Source organism: Centroberyx gerrardi, chromosome 12 (genome assembly GCF_048128805.1).
Source record: "Centroberyx gerrardi isolate f3 chromosome 12, fCenGer3.hap1.cur.20231027, whole genome shotgun sequence".
NCBI classification, from domain to species: domain Eukaryota; kingdom Metazoa; phylum Chordata; class Actinopteri; order Beryciformes; family Berycidae; genus Centroberyx; species Centroberyx gerrardi.
In genome coordinates, this window is record NC_136008.1 from 1,750,648 (window position 1) to 1,766,118 (window position 15,471).

The window sequence follows — 15,471 nt, forward strand, 5'->3', positions numbered from 1 at the left end:
TTGTTGACAGTCTGTTTTTAAGGTCCTTATACTTAAAAGATAAACTGCAAAAGTGTGTAGAGTTTCTACTGGCAGCAGAACCAGTCGAATCAGACTGAAAAATCTTCTGCAAACTTAGATCCATGCAATTTACATTTCATTGTACAGTGAAATATTATAGTGTAAATAAATAAATAGCAAACAAACAGTTTCACTGTCACTCTAAACCCACTAAAGCTCACTGCTGTTTTCTTGCCAGTGAACATTCCTTTACATGGGAAGTCATTTACATATTTTCTCCACTTGACTTTCAGCTGTTAAACAAGCAGTGGATCAGGCTCTGTTCGCTGCACACCAGAGCAAAATCAGAAAAGATCCAGCCTACTGAGGATTAGGTATAAAATATGCTATCTGGAGAAGTGAATTGCAAAGTGTCACTTGAGTTACAAAGTAGATTTTTATTCCATGAACCAGTAAAAACTAGAAGGGCACTCGGAGAGCGCAGACCTCCGCCAAGGTTCGTGCTATTATTGCTTGTTCGTGAGTCGGATCCGGATCCGCTCCAAAATGTTATGGGTTCTTCCTTGGCCCATGCTACACCCTTCCATGAAGTTTCATGAAAATCGGGCCAGTAGTTTTTCCATAATCCTGCTAACAGACAAACAGACAAACAAACGGCACCGAAAACATAACCTCCTTGGCGGAAGTAATCATCAGTGTCACATACTAATGTTGCAGGCTTTACATCATAACATCCAGCATTTTTTTCAGGGTTAATTGGTGCAGCCCAGCTAAAGGACTGAATGAGTTAAAACTGCTATTGTCCATCATCCCCACTAGGGGGCGGTAATGCTCCTGTAGAGGATCTGTACCGCACTCTGAGGCTGAGAGGGAGACGGAGAAGAGAGAAAGCAGCTTGAAATAGTGAAATTACAATTTAAGAATTTGGCTAGTCTCAACAGTAAAAGTAACAGAACTGAAGTTCACTGCTCTCATAAGCAGCTGGAGCTCACTGGGTGACCAGCGAGGATCGCTTTTTGGTTTTATTTTCAAGATTCTCCGGTGAGTTTCTTTCCTTGATTGTTTGCTAGCAGAGCCGAGAGGTTAGCAGAGGTTCATCGGCAGATAGCTTTGATGGAAAAGATAAAAGCTTTCATGGAGCTGACTTTGGTATTACTGATTTACATGATTGTGAAAGAAAAACAATCAGAATATTTTATGTTATGTGCATGTAAAATGAGCAAAGCTAATTTTCTGATTTGTCTTCTTTTTTTGCCCAAAGAGTAAAGTTATGGACTTGTGAATGTTCCAGCTAAATGCAGCAATGTGACATTCTGCTTTCATATGTTGTGACTGCAGTCATGTTTATGCTGTGAATTAGATTCTTAAAGACTTCATGAATTTAAAATAAATACTAAATAATACTAAATTACTATTAGTTAAAAACCGTGTTTTTTTTTTTTTTGTTTTTTTTTTTTTACCTTCTTGCTGATGTTGCTGGACTTAGTGTTCACCAATACAGGCCAAAAAATGACAAAAAAAATCGATATCAAAATGCGTGTCTCTTTCCAGTGACCAGCACATTTCTGTTGATGACTCATTCTGCACTCGGGGGCAGATATAAAAATGTAATCCAATGAAATTTTGATAACCGTTGGAATTATTCCCCCCACCCCCCGCTATTTTTTTTCGAGCATGCTGCAGGATATTGAACAAGAGTATGGGATAAATGCTAGGCAGTCAATATCAGTCAATGGTATTACTGATAATGATACTGATCTGGAAATCTCTGACTTCTTTGAGAATTATGCAATCATTTCTAAAATAGTGAGGATTAAACCAGTGAGAGTTATTACAGAATTTGATTCTCAGGTCCCCATCACACACTTTTCACACAATAGCTTACCAATAGCTAGAGACCCTAATATAAATTGACACCTAGATCATATTAAGACAATTATAAAAGCCACCAGAACCCAGCTCCTGTCCTCAGCCGGAGTCGATTCTAGTGATCAAAGTAGCAGTAGTAGGCTGGGGAGGTCGACTCCGACGTCAGCAGTACACCTCTGATATGTAAATCAAGGAAGAACCTACCCACCTACCTCCAGGTCAGGCAATGCAACCAAGCCTAAGACAAAAGCTGTACCAGGCACTCCAGCAGCTTTAGGTGACGACATACTGAACCCACCAGACATTCAACGCATAATGTTTGACCGTGTGATTAAGAGTGAATCATCCTCTGTCTCAAGTCAAGACTCCAAGAGACTATGGTCCTTCTCAGGTAGGGTGCCAAAGCCACCTGGCGAAGCTGACTTGAAACATGGTACCTACATGTTGAACTCATGTTCCAGGACCACCTAACTCTGGATGTTCAGTGCAGGATGATTTTGGAAAGCTTGCGAAACAGCTTGGGTCCCACTCATCTCCTTATGATTATGTCAAAGTGCTTCAGTCAGACAATGGTCAATGATGGAGAAGAACATTTCTACCAAATTTCTCAGCACTCATCATGATGGAGGTGAGAAGGCCTCTGAATATCTCCAGAGATAACAAGTACTTCTCAGCACTGCAATCAGGATGGTTGGTGTGAGCAAAGTTGACGCCAACAGACAACTGCTGAAACCACTGGCTGTTGGCAGGGTTCTATTTCTACGGTAAGCTTTTTGCCTTTTTGCTTGGAGCACAAACTAGAGAGGTGTTGTAGACTGCCAATCAGATTACACGGTTACAGTGTTTTATTCAGTAAAAAAATACAATTTCCCTTTGGTTGTTAACAATGTTATCTCAAGTGCTGAAAAACGTTGTCAAAAAGATCATAAAGAACTAAGTATAACTGCCCTTCTGACAGTTATTCAACTCCTATGTCCTTGTCCCAGCAGTTCTTATAATTTAGCCTGCATATCTACTCCTTGATATATTATAATATTGCACTGCAACAATGAAGCCAATTACACTAACCCTTACCCTAAAGACACTCACCCAGTGCATGGGAATGCTGTAGTCTCTATTGTCAGACCAAACTATTGTTTCTCAACAGTCAACAGACGGACGTAAACAATCTCACACTCCTCATTCGAGATATCTGTATCCCCGTCGATGAGAATGGAGAGGTATCGTACCGCTCGAACTCTAGCAGCCAGGTCACTTTTAATGGAGTCTGCTATCTGTCCAGTCATCACGGCACAACGGGCATTGTTATCATACCTTGGATTCATGTCTAAGCCGTTCTTCGTCAAGGTAAGCAGTGATCTGAACTTTGTCAAGGGGAGTTCCCTGGTCGCAATGCAGTATATGATGTGACAAAATTAGCTTACAACGAGAGCATGTACGAGTATATTCATATGAGTACGTGAAGTTCAAAAGACAACTCAGGTATAGTGATCACTCTAAGGCTACGTACACACTGCAACTATATACGGTTATCACTCCTCATTGGAGTGCTTAATCCTGTTACGTTCACACACAGTTCGGTTATTAAAGGAGAGTGATACTCGCATTCTAGAACTGAACCCTCTACCTGAAAATTCAGGTATTGACAACCGAATTTGAGAGCCGATTTGGTTAGTACGAGTAGTGTGTACCAGAAGTGGACTGGACAACTGGTTGTTACGTGACGTAAGGCGCAACAACAAGAAGTGTGTCACCGTTCCAGCAGGCCAGAAAATGGTTTTGACTGGATACGCCAGGAACATTAGAGATACTCCAGCTGTACTTCTGCTGGTTGAGCCTTCAACTCCATCATGCTTGCCAGGGGGGCTTCTGTTCTGCAGTTACATCATGACAGCTCCAGCCCAGATATCTTTCAAGCTGCCCATTCTTGTAAAGAGTGAGAGTTCCCATGACTCTGTGTGCCTGTCAGTAAGACCATGGCCCAGCTGTACGTACCCATGTCAGGAGGTTCTCCCTTACCATCTGACATGCTCCAAGATAATGAAGTGTCTGATTTGTTCCGTCCTGACTCAACCACAACTGTATGAAATAGCATAAGCGTTCCTAAGTCAGTGGATGCCCTGCAGTTTGATTTCAGTGATTCTCCTCTATATAAAGAGTGGACGAAAAGGATCACAAGTAAGCTGAACTCAGTGTCAGAAGTATTTGCTATGCGTAACTTATACTATGGACATACTACAGCCGTCAAGCATCATATTCGGCTCTCAGACTTAACTCCATTCAAGCAAAGACCATGTCCTCTCCACCCCTCAGACTGTAAAGCTGATGTAAGCTGAATAGCCTGCCAATCAAGGATGTGTACGCCTTACCAAACACTGAAGAAGCCTTTTCGAAATGGTTCTCTATCCAATTCTGGGCCCTGTTGAAAGGTGTTACATTGGGAATAGAAAATGCACTGTTAAAGAGTTATTTAAAGCTACACTAAGCAATTTTTTCTGACCACTAGAGGGTGACAGAAACCGCAACACATTTGTAAACACACAGCAAAGCTACTAGGCGACGGAAGCCCTTAAGGACAAACCGTGCATAAAGGCTAATGGCTAAAATAAACATACCTACGGAGAAATATCGCCCGTTACCAGTCTCGCTTTGCCAGATTTTTCTCCCGCTGAAGGTCACATGTCCCACAATGACAAGTGAAGAGGCAGGTAGCAAGTTTACTAGTTGAAAATGTTTACTCGCTCACTTCATCGATTTGCCATTACTCGGGCCGACTTTGACAACAAGCTTTAGGAAAGAGGTGAAAACAACAACACAGCTGGTCCGTGTGTTTGGCTGTTTGTTTATATCATTACATCTCACGGAAATCTCCACGTAGCACACGTTAGTTTCAGGATTGGTTACAGGGTCTGAAATCGCTTATTGTTTAAGCTGCATGAGGAGTTTTATATAAAAAATCAGCTGCCATATTAGCCTAAATCACAAAGTGGCATTGCAGCAGATCAGAGTGTCCCATCCCCACTAACTAGACGTTGTAGATTCTTCCTGTTTGTCCAAATTAAATTCTGATGTCGGTATGGTCACTGGTGGGAAATATTCACCACACAGGAAGTGACCAATCCAAACTGTAGAGTAAAGTCCAAAAGTCCAAGAAGAAGACATTTAGTTTACTGACGTCACTGCACATGATTTCTGGTTAATGAGGTCCTTCAAATTTAAAAAAATGTGTGGCCACTTGGGACTGCCAAAGTGCGAAGTTGCCTAGTGCAGCTAGGCGTTGGACAGTCTAGTCTCCTGAAAGGAGTTCATTTGTTAAGGCTATTACACTAGTCAGTAATAATAAGTATTAATGACTTACAATTTGTTTCAGAATGGTGTTGTTGATGTCCTCCATGCCGATGCTGAGAGGAAGCTTGTAGCCGAACCCTCGACCAAACTCCACCATTTGGAGCTGGCTGGCATCGTGGACTCCCTCCAGGGCAACGGTCAGCAGAGCATGGACTCCTGCAAAAAAATCAGACAGATTGTTTACTTCATGCACCTCTTCAACTCTAATGGCTTAGCAGGATAGCTGCAACCATAATGTGTGACATGTTGCTCTAAAGCACATGGCTATGGAATATCTAATGATGGATGAGGATATGTAGACTGATATGTATAGTTTATAGTATGTCTTACAAAATGTCTTGTTTCTCTGCACCAGTGTCACCAAGACAAATTCCTGTACATTTACTATACACTGTTATTAAACTGATTCTGATTCTGAATACTGATTGTACACTGTAAAGCTCAACATCAATAATGGTACCTTTAAAACCTTAGAAAGGTTTTAAAAGTGGGCATTTGCTGAGTGTATACAAAGAGTGAGTGAAAGTAAAACATTCTGGAAACACCTCTGCATCCCCCAGTTTTTACCAGATTGTCGTAGAAGCTCTGATTCTTGCTCCAGTTTCATCACGTCTTCATCGAGTCCATCTGAGAAGATCACCAGCACCTGAGGGACAAGGTCAGTCACGTGTTAGACTGTTAAATCTGAGAGTCCTTGGAAAGAAAATGACACACCACCTTATATAGAAACATCTGCAAATCATTGTGATACAACAATTTGTTTCAACCAAGCGATCTGATATTCCAACTGTGATCGTGATTCCCCTGAAGCACGACTCGCTGTCCTTTCAGACTTTTCAGACGGTATGCATTGGTAACCAATGTATTAAAGCCATAACTAGGGTTGCATTTTATCTAATCTGAATACAGTATCAAATCTGGTTATCGAATCTGAATTTAATCCTTTATTGAACCTTTATACTAGCCTGGTTCCAGACTCCTGAATTGTGCACTGTAGACCTTTGCCTTTACCACTAGGCCACTGGTGTTGGTATTACACAGTGGGGAAACAAGGGACACCAATGTTGAAATTCAACTGAATGAGACCAAGCCTGTGTTGTGGTCATTTAAAGTTAGAATATTGCTATAGTGTCAACTATAGGTACAATACCACCAAATTGTGCATGCTACCTCAGAGTTGACCCGTGCACATATGTACAAAATTTGTTTAAGGTAGGCCAACAACTTCCTGATTTATGGCGGTTTGTGTATGTTAGGCCTCGCCTACACATTTTGAAAGCCAATTGTACCAAAACGGTATGGAATATCAAAAATCTTTTGACAACTTTTATGCAGGACAGTCCATATATGCTGTGTGCCAAATTTGGTGAAGATTAGACAAAATGTGTAGGAGGAGAAGTGAAAAATGTGTTTTGGACAAAATTCAAAATGGCAGAAGACCTTGTGGATATATGTGGCCTATATGGATAGATGCAGCTTGACCCAAGAAATCCAGCAATCAATGAATTTTGTTTCTATGATCTACAGTCACCGAGTTATGGCCATACAATTTGAAATGTTGCTATAGCGCCCGCTATAGGTGAAAGCACACAAATTTTTGCATACCTGCACGTGTACCAAATTTGGTTGCGAGAGCACAATGGACTTTTGGACAAAATTCAAATTGTCGGAAAATCTACTAGATGGAACGGACGGGGCGTGGCCTATATGGATAGATGCGGAATGACCCAAGGAATCCAGGGAATTTTGATTCTTGCACTTACGGTTCAGAAGTTATAGGCCAAAACGTAAAGGTGCTTGTTACAGCGCCATCATGCAGCCAATTTGCGTGGATTTTGTTGCCTGAGTAGCGGCTGAGATATTGGGCCTATCTGCCAAGTCTGGTTGCTGTAGCCCTTACGGTTTCTGAGATCTAGATACTTTTAGGGCAGAAGAAGCGGAATAATAATAATCTGACCAAAAACAATAGGGTTCCAGCACTTCGTGCTTGGACCCCTAATTATAACAATATAGAAAAACATCACCTTTACAAAACATGTCGGATTGATAGACTGGGACATCGACACAATACATTGGTACTGAGGTGTCCTTGTGTATGCAAGCCTTTACTTTATCTCTCAGATTTACCTTCACGCTAGCATTGGACTCTGCCTTCAACTTGTCTCTGAAGGAGTGCAGCAGAGCCGTGTTGAAGTAGGTGGCCTCGGACATCTGATGGGTCATGACCTTCTTCACCACATCCTCGTTGTAGCCCTCGAAGTTGAAGTCATACAGGGTTTGTCCGTCGCGACTCACCACTCGGAAGGCGATGCTGGGCTTGATGGGGAAGGGACCAGCGCAGCACAGAAACTGCAGGGTGGAAACGTAGCGGACAATCTCTGGCAGGACGTTCTGGAGCTTGGTCTGGCCGCTGACCAGGAGCTGACCAGGAGCTCCAGTCCTTTGAGAAATATCGAATCCCATGGCGATATCAATGCTGCAAGCTGCAGGCGAGAGACAAATGGCTTTAACATTAGCAATCATTCAAGAGAGAGTGAGGAGAGAGGAACGAAAGGGAGACAGACAGAGAGACAAAGTCACACTTCTCAACTCACCAGATGGATCCAGGATGGGTTTGTATTTGCAGATGGTGTCGATCAGCTTTTGCTTGATGTTTGCCAAGCTGCCAAAGTTCTGCACAGTGAATAGCCTCTCTGGGGTGCCAGTGATCTGCAGGAGCTCCAGATCATGGACGTCTCCGATGCCGATGGCAAACACCTCAATCCCCAGAGCCCTGAGACGGTCGGCTGCATCCTCCACATCATCGTGCGACTCGCCGTCTGTGATCAGCACCAGAATCTGGGAAATCCCAGCGGAGATACGGCTACCCCGCGACGTCCAGAAATAGTCCCGAATGAAATCCAGGGCCCGTCCAATGTTGGTGCCTCCGCCGAGCTGCGTCAAGTCGAGGATGTGTTTGTTCACTTCTGCCTCGGTGTAGTACTGGTTGAGGTAAAACTCCTTCTGAGGAGTGCTGTTGAACTGCGCGACTCCAACGTGCACAAACTCATAACTGATTTTGAAGCTGCTCACCAGTTCTGTTGTAAAGGTCTTCATGATGGTGTAGTCATCCGGGCTGATGCTGCCTGACTGATCCATCAAAATTACCAGGTCAGCCTTCTGTTTCTCACAAGCTGCCAAAGCAAATCAAGGGAAGGTAATTTAAATGTGTGAGTATGTGCACACGTTCCTAATAAGTAAGGGTACCATTAAATAATTGTCAATGTACTGTAATACATAAAATTACAAAGTACCATTATGCCAAGAAGGGCGGAGACACTTTACTTGTGCCCTATCAAACTTCCTCACAGTTTACAGTGCTTGAGAAAACAATTTTTCACAAATCATGACTGTTTAGAATTAACACAATGAAGCCAAAGTTGTATCATTGTGAAAAATTAACTTTAAAGCTATATATGATGACGTATTTGTGGTAAAACATTCACTTTTAATTGCTATTAGTGTTGGAGTTTTCCTTTCCATCAACGTAACATGAGACTCTGCCGGTTCTGAGCGGCGGTGTGTTGATAGAACACTGGAGGGAAATCGTAGAGTCGCACAGGAAGTGATGCGTTTTACATAACACCCGGATACTATGTTAGTAGACACTAATGCTAACTATCATGGCCGTGTTAGCATCATTGCTATATATTAGCCTGTTAACTTTTGTGAGTAGCATTCTACAACGGCAGACACAGCATTTTATCCCAAGCATCTTACAGTATTGTGAGTATTTCTGTGTTTTATCCCAAGCAGCCTACAGTGTAAGGAGTGTTTACTGATCAATAAGCACACGCTTGTTTGTTGTTTGACGTCATTAATAGTGCGAAGGCAGTAAAATCAACCAGAGTAGCTGCTGACGTGCCAAGTTATCACATACAGATTTAACTATAAATCTTGACAACTTAACTATTAATTTTCACGAACTCACACAATCCTCCTCTCTCACGCAAAAAGAACTATACATCAGTGCCACAAATTCGCCATGAGACTGTACCGAATTTGTACTTGTTGCATCCTACCTGGCTTAGTGATGTTGCAGAGGACACGAGAAATATTTGCGTATAGAGTTTCGATGGCATCAAAATTGTCCACGTAGAAAACCCTGGACGTGTCACCACCAGCCATGATCTCCAGCTGAGTTATGTTGGCTCCTTCCACTCCGATACTGAAGACACTGATCCCATTTTCTCGCAGTGCCATCGACGGCGCAACCAGATTATTATGGTCTGTAGCATCGCCGTCTGTGATCACCATTAGAATCTGAGGCACCTGGGAGCCCGCGCGGCCGCCATGTTCAGCATCAAAGAACTGTAAGGAATAGTTCAGAGCCTTGCCCGTGTAGGTGTTCCCATTCGGTAAGTTCAAAGCTGCTATGGCATTAAGAACCTCTCTTTTGGAGTAATACTGGTTGAGAGTGAACATGGATATCGGGTCATTGGAGTAGAGAATTACCCCAAAGCGAGTCAGCTTCTTGCCGACAGTGGTTTGGTTCACCAGTGACTCCATAAACATCAGCATGCTTCTGAAATTGGACAGGGTTATGCTGTTGGAGCCGTCCACCAGGAAAATAATATCAGCTACTTCTGTCTTCTTACATTCTGGTTGAAGAAAAAGGACAAAAAGAAAGGGGTGGGGAGGGGAGGGAAGGTGAGGAATCAATTAATAGTTAAATTCCCACATGTAAGTAAGACAAGATAAGTGTGTTTTCATGGTAAGAAATCAGTAACTTAACTTTTAATGCTGCAATGTGCATGTTCAAAAACAGATTTCAGTTAAAATTGGAAAATACTCTACCAAATCCACAGACCTTAACTCACTCTTTCTCCCCTATTCCCTCCAACCTTTTCCTCTACATCTCCTCCCTACAAGTATACAGACATGCTGAGGATATGTGGGTGAGGACAGCAGAGAGGGGCAACGTCCCCTTCTCTGAGAATTTAGCTGAATGGATGAACATCTTAGATTTTTAGATGTTAGACTCTTACTCTACAACTGTTGGTTTTTTGCATTACTGTCTGTAGTTCAGTCACCCAACTCACAGATTAGATACAGAGCCAGACACCAGCTATTCTAGTCATTGGGGTATCTTGCCGATATCCCAAATGCAAGCTATGGATCTTAGGATCAAGCAAGGTCATTCTAACATTATGTGGAAACTTCTATGTCTGGGCCGGGCACTAGCCGCTGTGTGGCCATTCCCCTACTAGGCACCATTGACCACAGGGACTATACTATTTAGTGAACCCCAATATGTGTGCCACCCCTCTAATGGCAGTTTCCAGAGCGATGCAATCTGCATACCCAGCGATCCACCTGATATGCAGCAGCCGACCAAAGGTAAGCTGCAGAGACCAACAGCCCATTTCAGTCAGGACAACTCACATATTGATAATAATATTCTAAATGGGTATGACATGCAATAAGTGTTGTCAGAATAGATCTGCTTAATAGCTTGCTGCTGCACATGCATTAGACTTAGTCAGGGAGTACATAACCCCCAAAATGAGTGTGCTGCAATTATGTGCCGTTTCCTCGGCATATGAAGTAATGCAACTGTGATCAATATGGAACAGTAGAACCTGCCTATGTTATGGGTGCCTGGGCCAGCTTAGCTAATCCCCCCGATTGAGGTCGATAAAAGTCATAGATGCTTAATGCCCCTTTAAAAGTCAATTTCAGTGGAATTACCCATAAACCCACCAGCGACTCTACTTCCTGCGGCAGCTGAAGAAGTTCGGGGTCAGTCAGGAAGCCATGACTCACTTCTTTAGATCTGTAATTGAGAGTGTGCTCACTTTTTCCATTCTTGTCTGGTATGGCCACACAACCACTCAGGACAAGACCAAGCTTGAAAAAGTGATAGGCAGAGCATCTAAAATCATTGGTTGTAGTCTTTCCTCGCTTGCATCACTTTATTCCACCAGAATAATCAGGAAGGCTAAAAATATCACCACAGATCCCTCTCATCCGGCATATTACCTCTTTAATCTCCTCCCATCAGGTAGAAGATACAGGAGTATTAAGTGTAGAACATCTCGCTTCAGGGATAGCACCTACCTCAAAGCCATCAGGCATCTGAACTTGCACTGATTATCTCTAAATGCACTTAACCTAGCACTTTAACACGGTATGCACTTTACTACATGCTGGATAACGTACTGTTTTCTGGGTATTGTGCCATAAATGTAAATTCTGTGTGTTGTATATTACTGTTTTACTGTGTGTATATTGTGTGCTGCTATTGCTTTGTTGTTGTAGGAGAGTGAACCAAGACAAATTCCTATCAACTATGTTGACATGGCAATACAATTATTGAATCTTGAATCTTGAATCTTGAAGTATTCAATCCCATTTGTGTAATAATCCCAATCTGCTCTCACCTCCCGGGGGATTGCAGAGCTCCATGGCCACCTCGCTCTCCAGGTCCTTCAGTGCATCAAAGTCCCTCTCAGCATACATCCTGTCCTGCGAACCGCTGATCTCCAGCAGCTGAGTGGTGTTGGCGTTCACCACCCCGATGGCGTAGATCGTGACCCCTTTGGCCCTCAGAGCCTCAGCAGGGTCTTTGACCCCGTCCTGAGACTCGCCATCCGTTATCACTACAAGTATCTGACTCAGGTCTGGACGGCCTCCTCTGAATACATCAAAATACTGTGAAACTTCAGAAATGGCACCACCTGTGAGCGTGCCTCCGTTTATCTGCTGCATATCATCTATAGCGTTCAACATTTCGCCTTTGTCATAGTAACGGTTGAGAGGGAATTCCAGTCTTTGGCTACTGCTGTACTGCATGACGCCGATGTGCACCTTATTCTGCCCGACGACAGACCTGTTGACGACTGATTTCATGAAGTCTTTCATTTTCTGGAAGTCCTGCATGTTGATGCTGCCGGAGCCATCGATCAAGAAAACAAGGTCAATTGCTACGCCTTTGCAAACTGTGGACAGAGTAACAGAGAAATGTTGGTGCAGTGTTCCTATTTTTCTCTTGCTTTTATTGTCTTATGCATTCAGCTATGATTACATATAAATCACTTTGTAACCTTATTTTAAAAAAATGCTATATATACATAGTTTTATAGATTTATAGTTTATGGTTATTATTACTATCATTACTATTGTTGCTGTTGTTATAAAGATCAATCTGTAGCTCCGAAACCTAAAACAGATGTATGCTATGCTTCATAACAAGCAGCAGTAGTGATGAGTTAATTATCCCATTTTGCCCTGAGATATTGCTAGTGCTAAATTTATTTTCAGATCTACATTAAATTCAGAAATGGCTCATTGGAGTAGTATCCATTGTATCCATACTAATACAATACTTTCAGTGGTGAGTACTCCAAAATATAGAATATGCAATACATGCCTTTTAAAAGAATAACAGTCTAGTTTCCCTTACCATCTTGGGAACAGATGTCTGTGATAATGTCGTCCTTGATGGTCTTCAGGGCATCAAAATCATTGACATTGAATGTCTGCTCGGGGCTTCCAGCAATCTGTTCCAGCTCAGTCTCGTCTGCGTTTTTCACCCCAATGGCGTAGATGATGACGCCCTGTGCCCTCAGTTTCTCTGCAGGAGCCATGACCTCGTCCGAAGACCTCCCATCAGTGATGACAACCAGGTACTCTGGGACTTTGTGACCTCGAGTGGCCATTGCTCTCTCAAAGTTGGGACCCATGAATGACAGCGCTGCTCCTGTCTGGGTCCCACCTGTTTTTTGTATAATATTATCCACAGCCTTCTCTAATGAGTTGACATCTGAGTGGGCTGTCAGGTCAAATTCCAAGTTTGGTAAATCTGCGTATTTTGCAACCCCCACGCGGACATGTTGCGGCCCAATACGGAAGGTACGGAGAAAGTCAATGATGAAGTTCTTCATGTCTTGGAAGTCTGTAGGGAAAATGCTTCCTGACTGGTCAATCAAGAAGAAGATATCTGCTTCATCTGTTTGTACACAGCCTGAAAAGAAAAGGAAAGCAAGAATACCGCATATTGAGGTTCTTTTCTCCACACATTCCATTCTCTGCTTTTTCTCTTTACATCAATTGACTGAACTTTATATAACGCTATAACTAACGTTATCCTTAAAGCTACACTAAGCGATTTTTTCTGACCACTAGAGGGTGACAGAAACCGCATCATCCAGATGAATGTGGACTATCTACAGAATCCGAACCATCTCGCTCATGTAGGCACAAGACAACGGGAAGAAAATATGCAACGAAACAGGCAATCAACGAACCATCATAGTGACAGAGGCACTTCTGGTCGTGTGGAATGTAAACAAAGACAATTTCGATTTTTCCAGACTGTAAATCACACAAAGGTTATATGGGACTCAAAGACCAAACCAAAGGGTATTGTTGGAGGACATTTGAACATCCGAAGCATTATATCAAAAAGAGATCAAGTTCAACATTTATTGACGGACTCCAATCTGGATTATCTATGTCTAAGTGAATCTTGGCTAAACAGTAATATCCCAACACATATGATTGATGTACCTGGTTATGTTTGTTTTAGAAAAGATAGATTGATGGGCAGGGGGGGCGGAGTATTGATTTATATTAGAGATATGTGTTAAAATTTATTTGAACACGCCTTTAGAATGCGTGGCCGTTAATGTAGTGCTGTCAACAAAAATGAAATTTAATATTGTGACTCAACATAATCCTCCCTCACATGGTGCTTCATTGCATCAGGATTTGGATGAATTACTTAAACAGCTAAATTGTCGCTCTGAAACCGTCTTTCAAAGAGACTCAAGTGCGTAACCACGCATTCTTTGGGGGGGTCGTGTCCCCCCCAATACTGAGAAAATACCAATCTGTCCCCCCCAATATACAGTAGAAAATATGTTAAATATGTCCTCCTTTTATGAACCTGTCAACGGATCTGTCTCTTGTTATTTCCTATTTATTTTCAATTTATTTTTGTTTGTTAAGGAAAACATAAGTATGAAGTATTTGATACCGTGAACCATGAAATTCTCTTAAATAAACTCCAAAAATTTAATTTCTCAAACAACCCAATAACTTGGTTTAGATCTTATCTTGAATGCAGAGAGCAGTGTGTTAGAATAAATTCTACCCAGTCATCCGTCCAAACTTGCCGAATGGGCATTCCACAAGGTTCAATTTTGGGCCCCTTACTTTTTAGTTTATATATAAATGATTTACGAAAGCTGCAAAAGAGTTAGCTGTCCAATGTATGCGGACGACACAATTATACACGTGTCAGCAAAAAACCCTCAGATGGCAGCAGAGATGCTTTCCAAAGAAATGTCTGGTGTGTCACAGTGGCTCCGAAATAATGATCTGACTTTGAATTATAAGACAGTCTCAATGTGCTTTTCAATAAAAAGAAAAGTCAATGGAAATTTTAGAATAAAGATTGATGAGAAAGAGATAGATGAGGTACATGAGTTTAAATTTTTAGGTGTTATTTTAGATTCCCAGCTTAAGTTTGATAAACACGTAAAGAGGTTGTGCAAAACTGTCAAAACAAATTTAAATTGTTTCCGCTTAATAAGACAATATATACCTCTTAAGGCAGCACAGCAGTTTATGCATGCCATGATATTTTCTCATTTATCATATTGTATAACTGTTTGGGGCCAGGCCAACTAAACAACAATTACACCCATTAGGTCATTATATAAACAGGCATTGAAAGTAATGGATCAGAAATCAGTTAGATGGCACCATTGCCTAATTCTACAGAAATACAATCTACTTAGTTTTGACAGTTTTGTAAACTTTTCATTTATAAAACTTATTTTTAAGTGTGTAAGCAACCTTGTCCCAGAAATACTCTGTCAATTGGTAAACAAACAAAATAGTGGAATCAGAACTAGAGGTGCAACAAGTGGAAATTATAGACATTTGGTCAGTCATCCTTCTCAGTAAGAGGTTTACAACCGTGGAATGCATTACCATCTGAAATGAAAAAACTAACAGAGTTCAAGGTTTTTAACACACATGCAAAACAACGGCTGAAACTGAAACAAGCCTGTGAACACTGGTTGTGTGGCTATATCCTTTGACCACACATACACACATATGCAGACACATGTGCACGCTATGTGTGTCAGGCACAATGCATGGACGTACATGTGTGAGCATGCACACAGGCATACACACCCACACGCACACACACATACATAACACATATTTTAATACTGTAGTTATTGTTAAATGTATTGTCTT

General features: G+C 41.9%; 1 protein-coding gene across 1 annotated transcript in view; it reads right to left on the minus strand.

The window, feature by feature from the left end:
• LOC139911373 (collagen alpha-6(VI) chain-like) overlaps positions 1-15,471 on the minus strand; it is a 33,907-nt gene that overhangs the window by 8,704 nt on the left and 9,732 nt on the right. Inside the window, 7 exon segments of the mRNA XM_078287056.1 lie at positions 5,228-5,373; positions 5,785-5,863; positions 7,345-7,700; positions 7,812-8,390; positions 9,279-9,857; positions 11,640-12,197; positions 12,662-13,222. Coding sequence (XP_078143182.1) covers positions 5,228-5,373; positions 5,785-5,863; positions 7,345-7,700; positions 7,812-8,390; positions 9,279-9,857; positions 11,640-12,197; positions 12,662-13,222 — 2,858 coding nt within the window.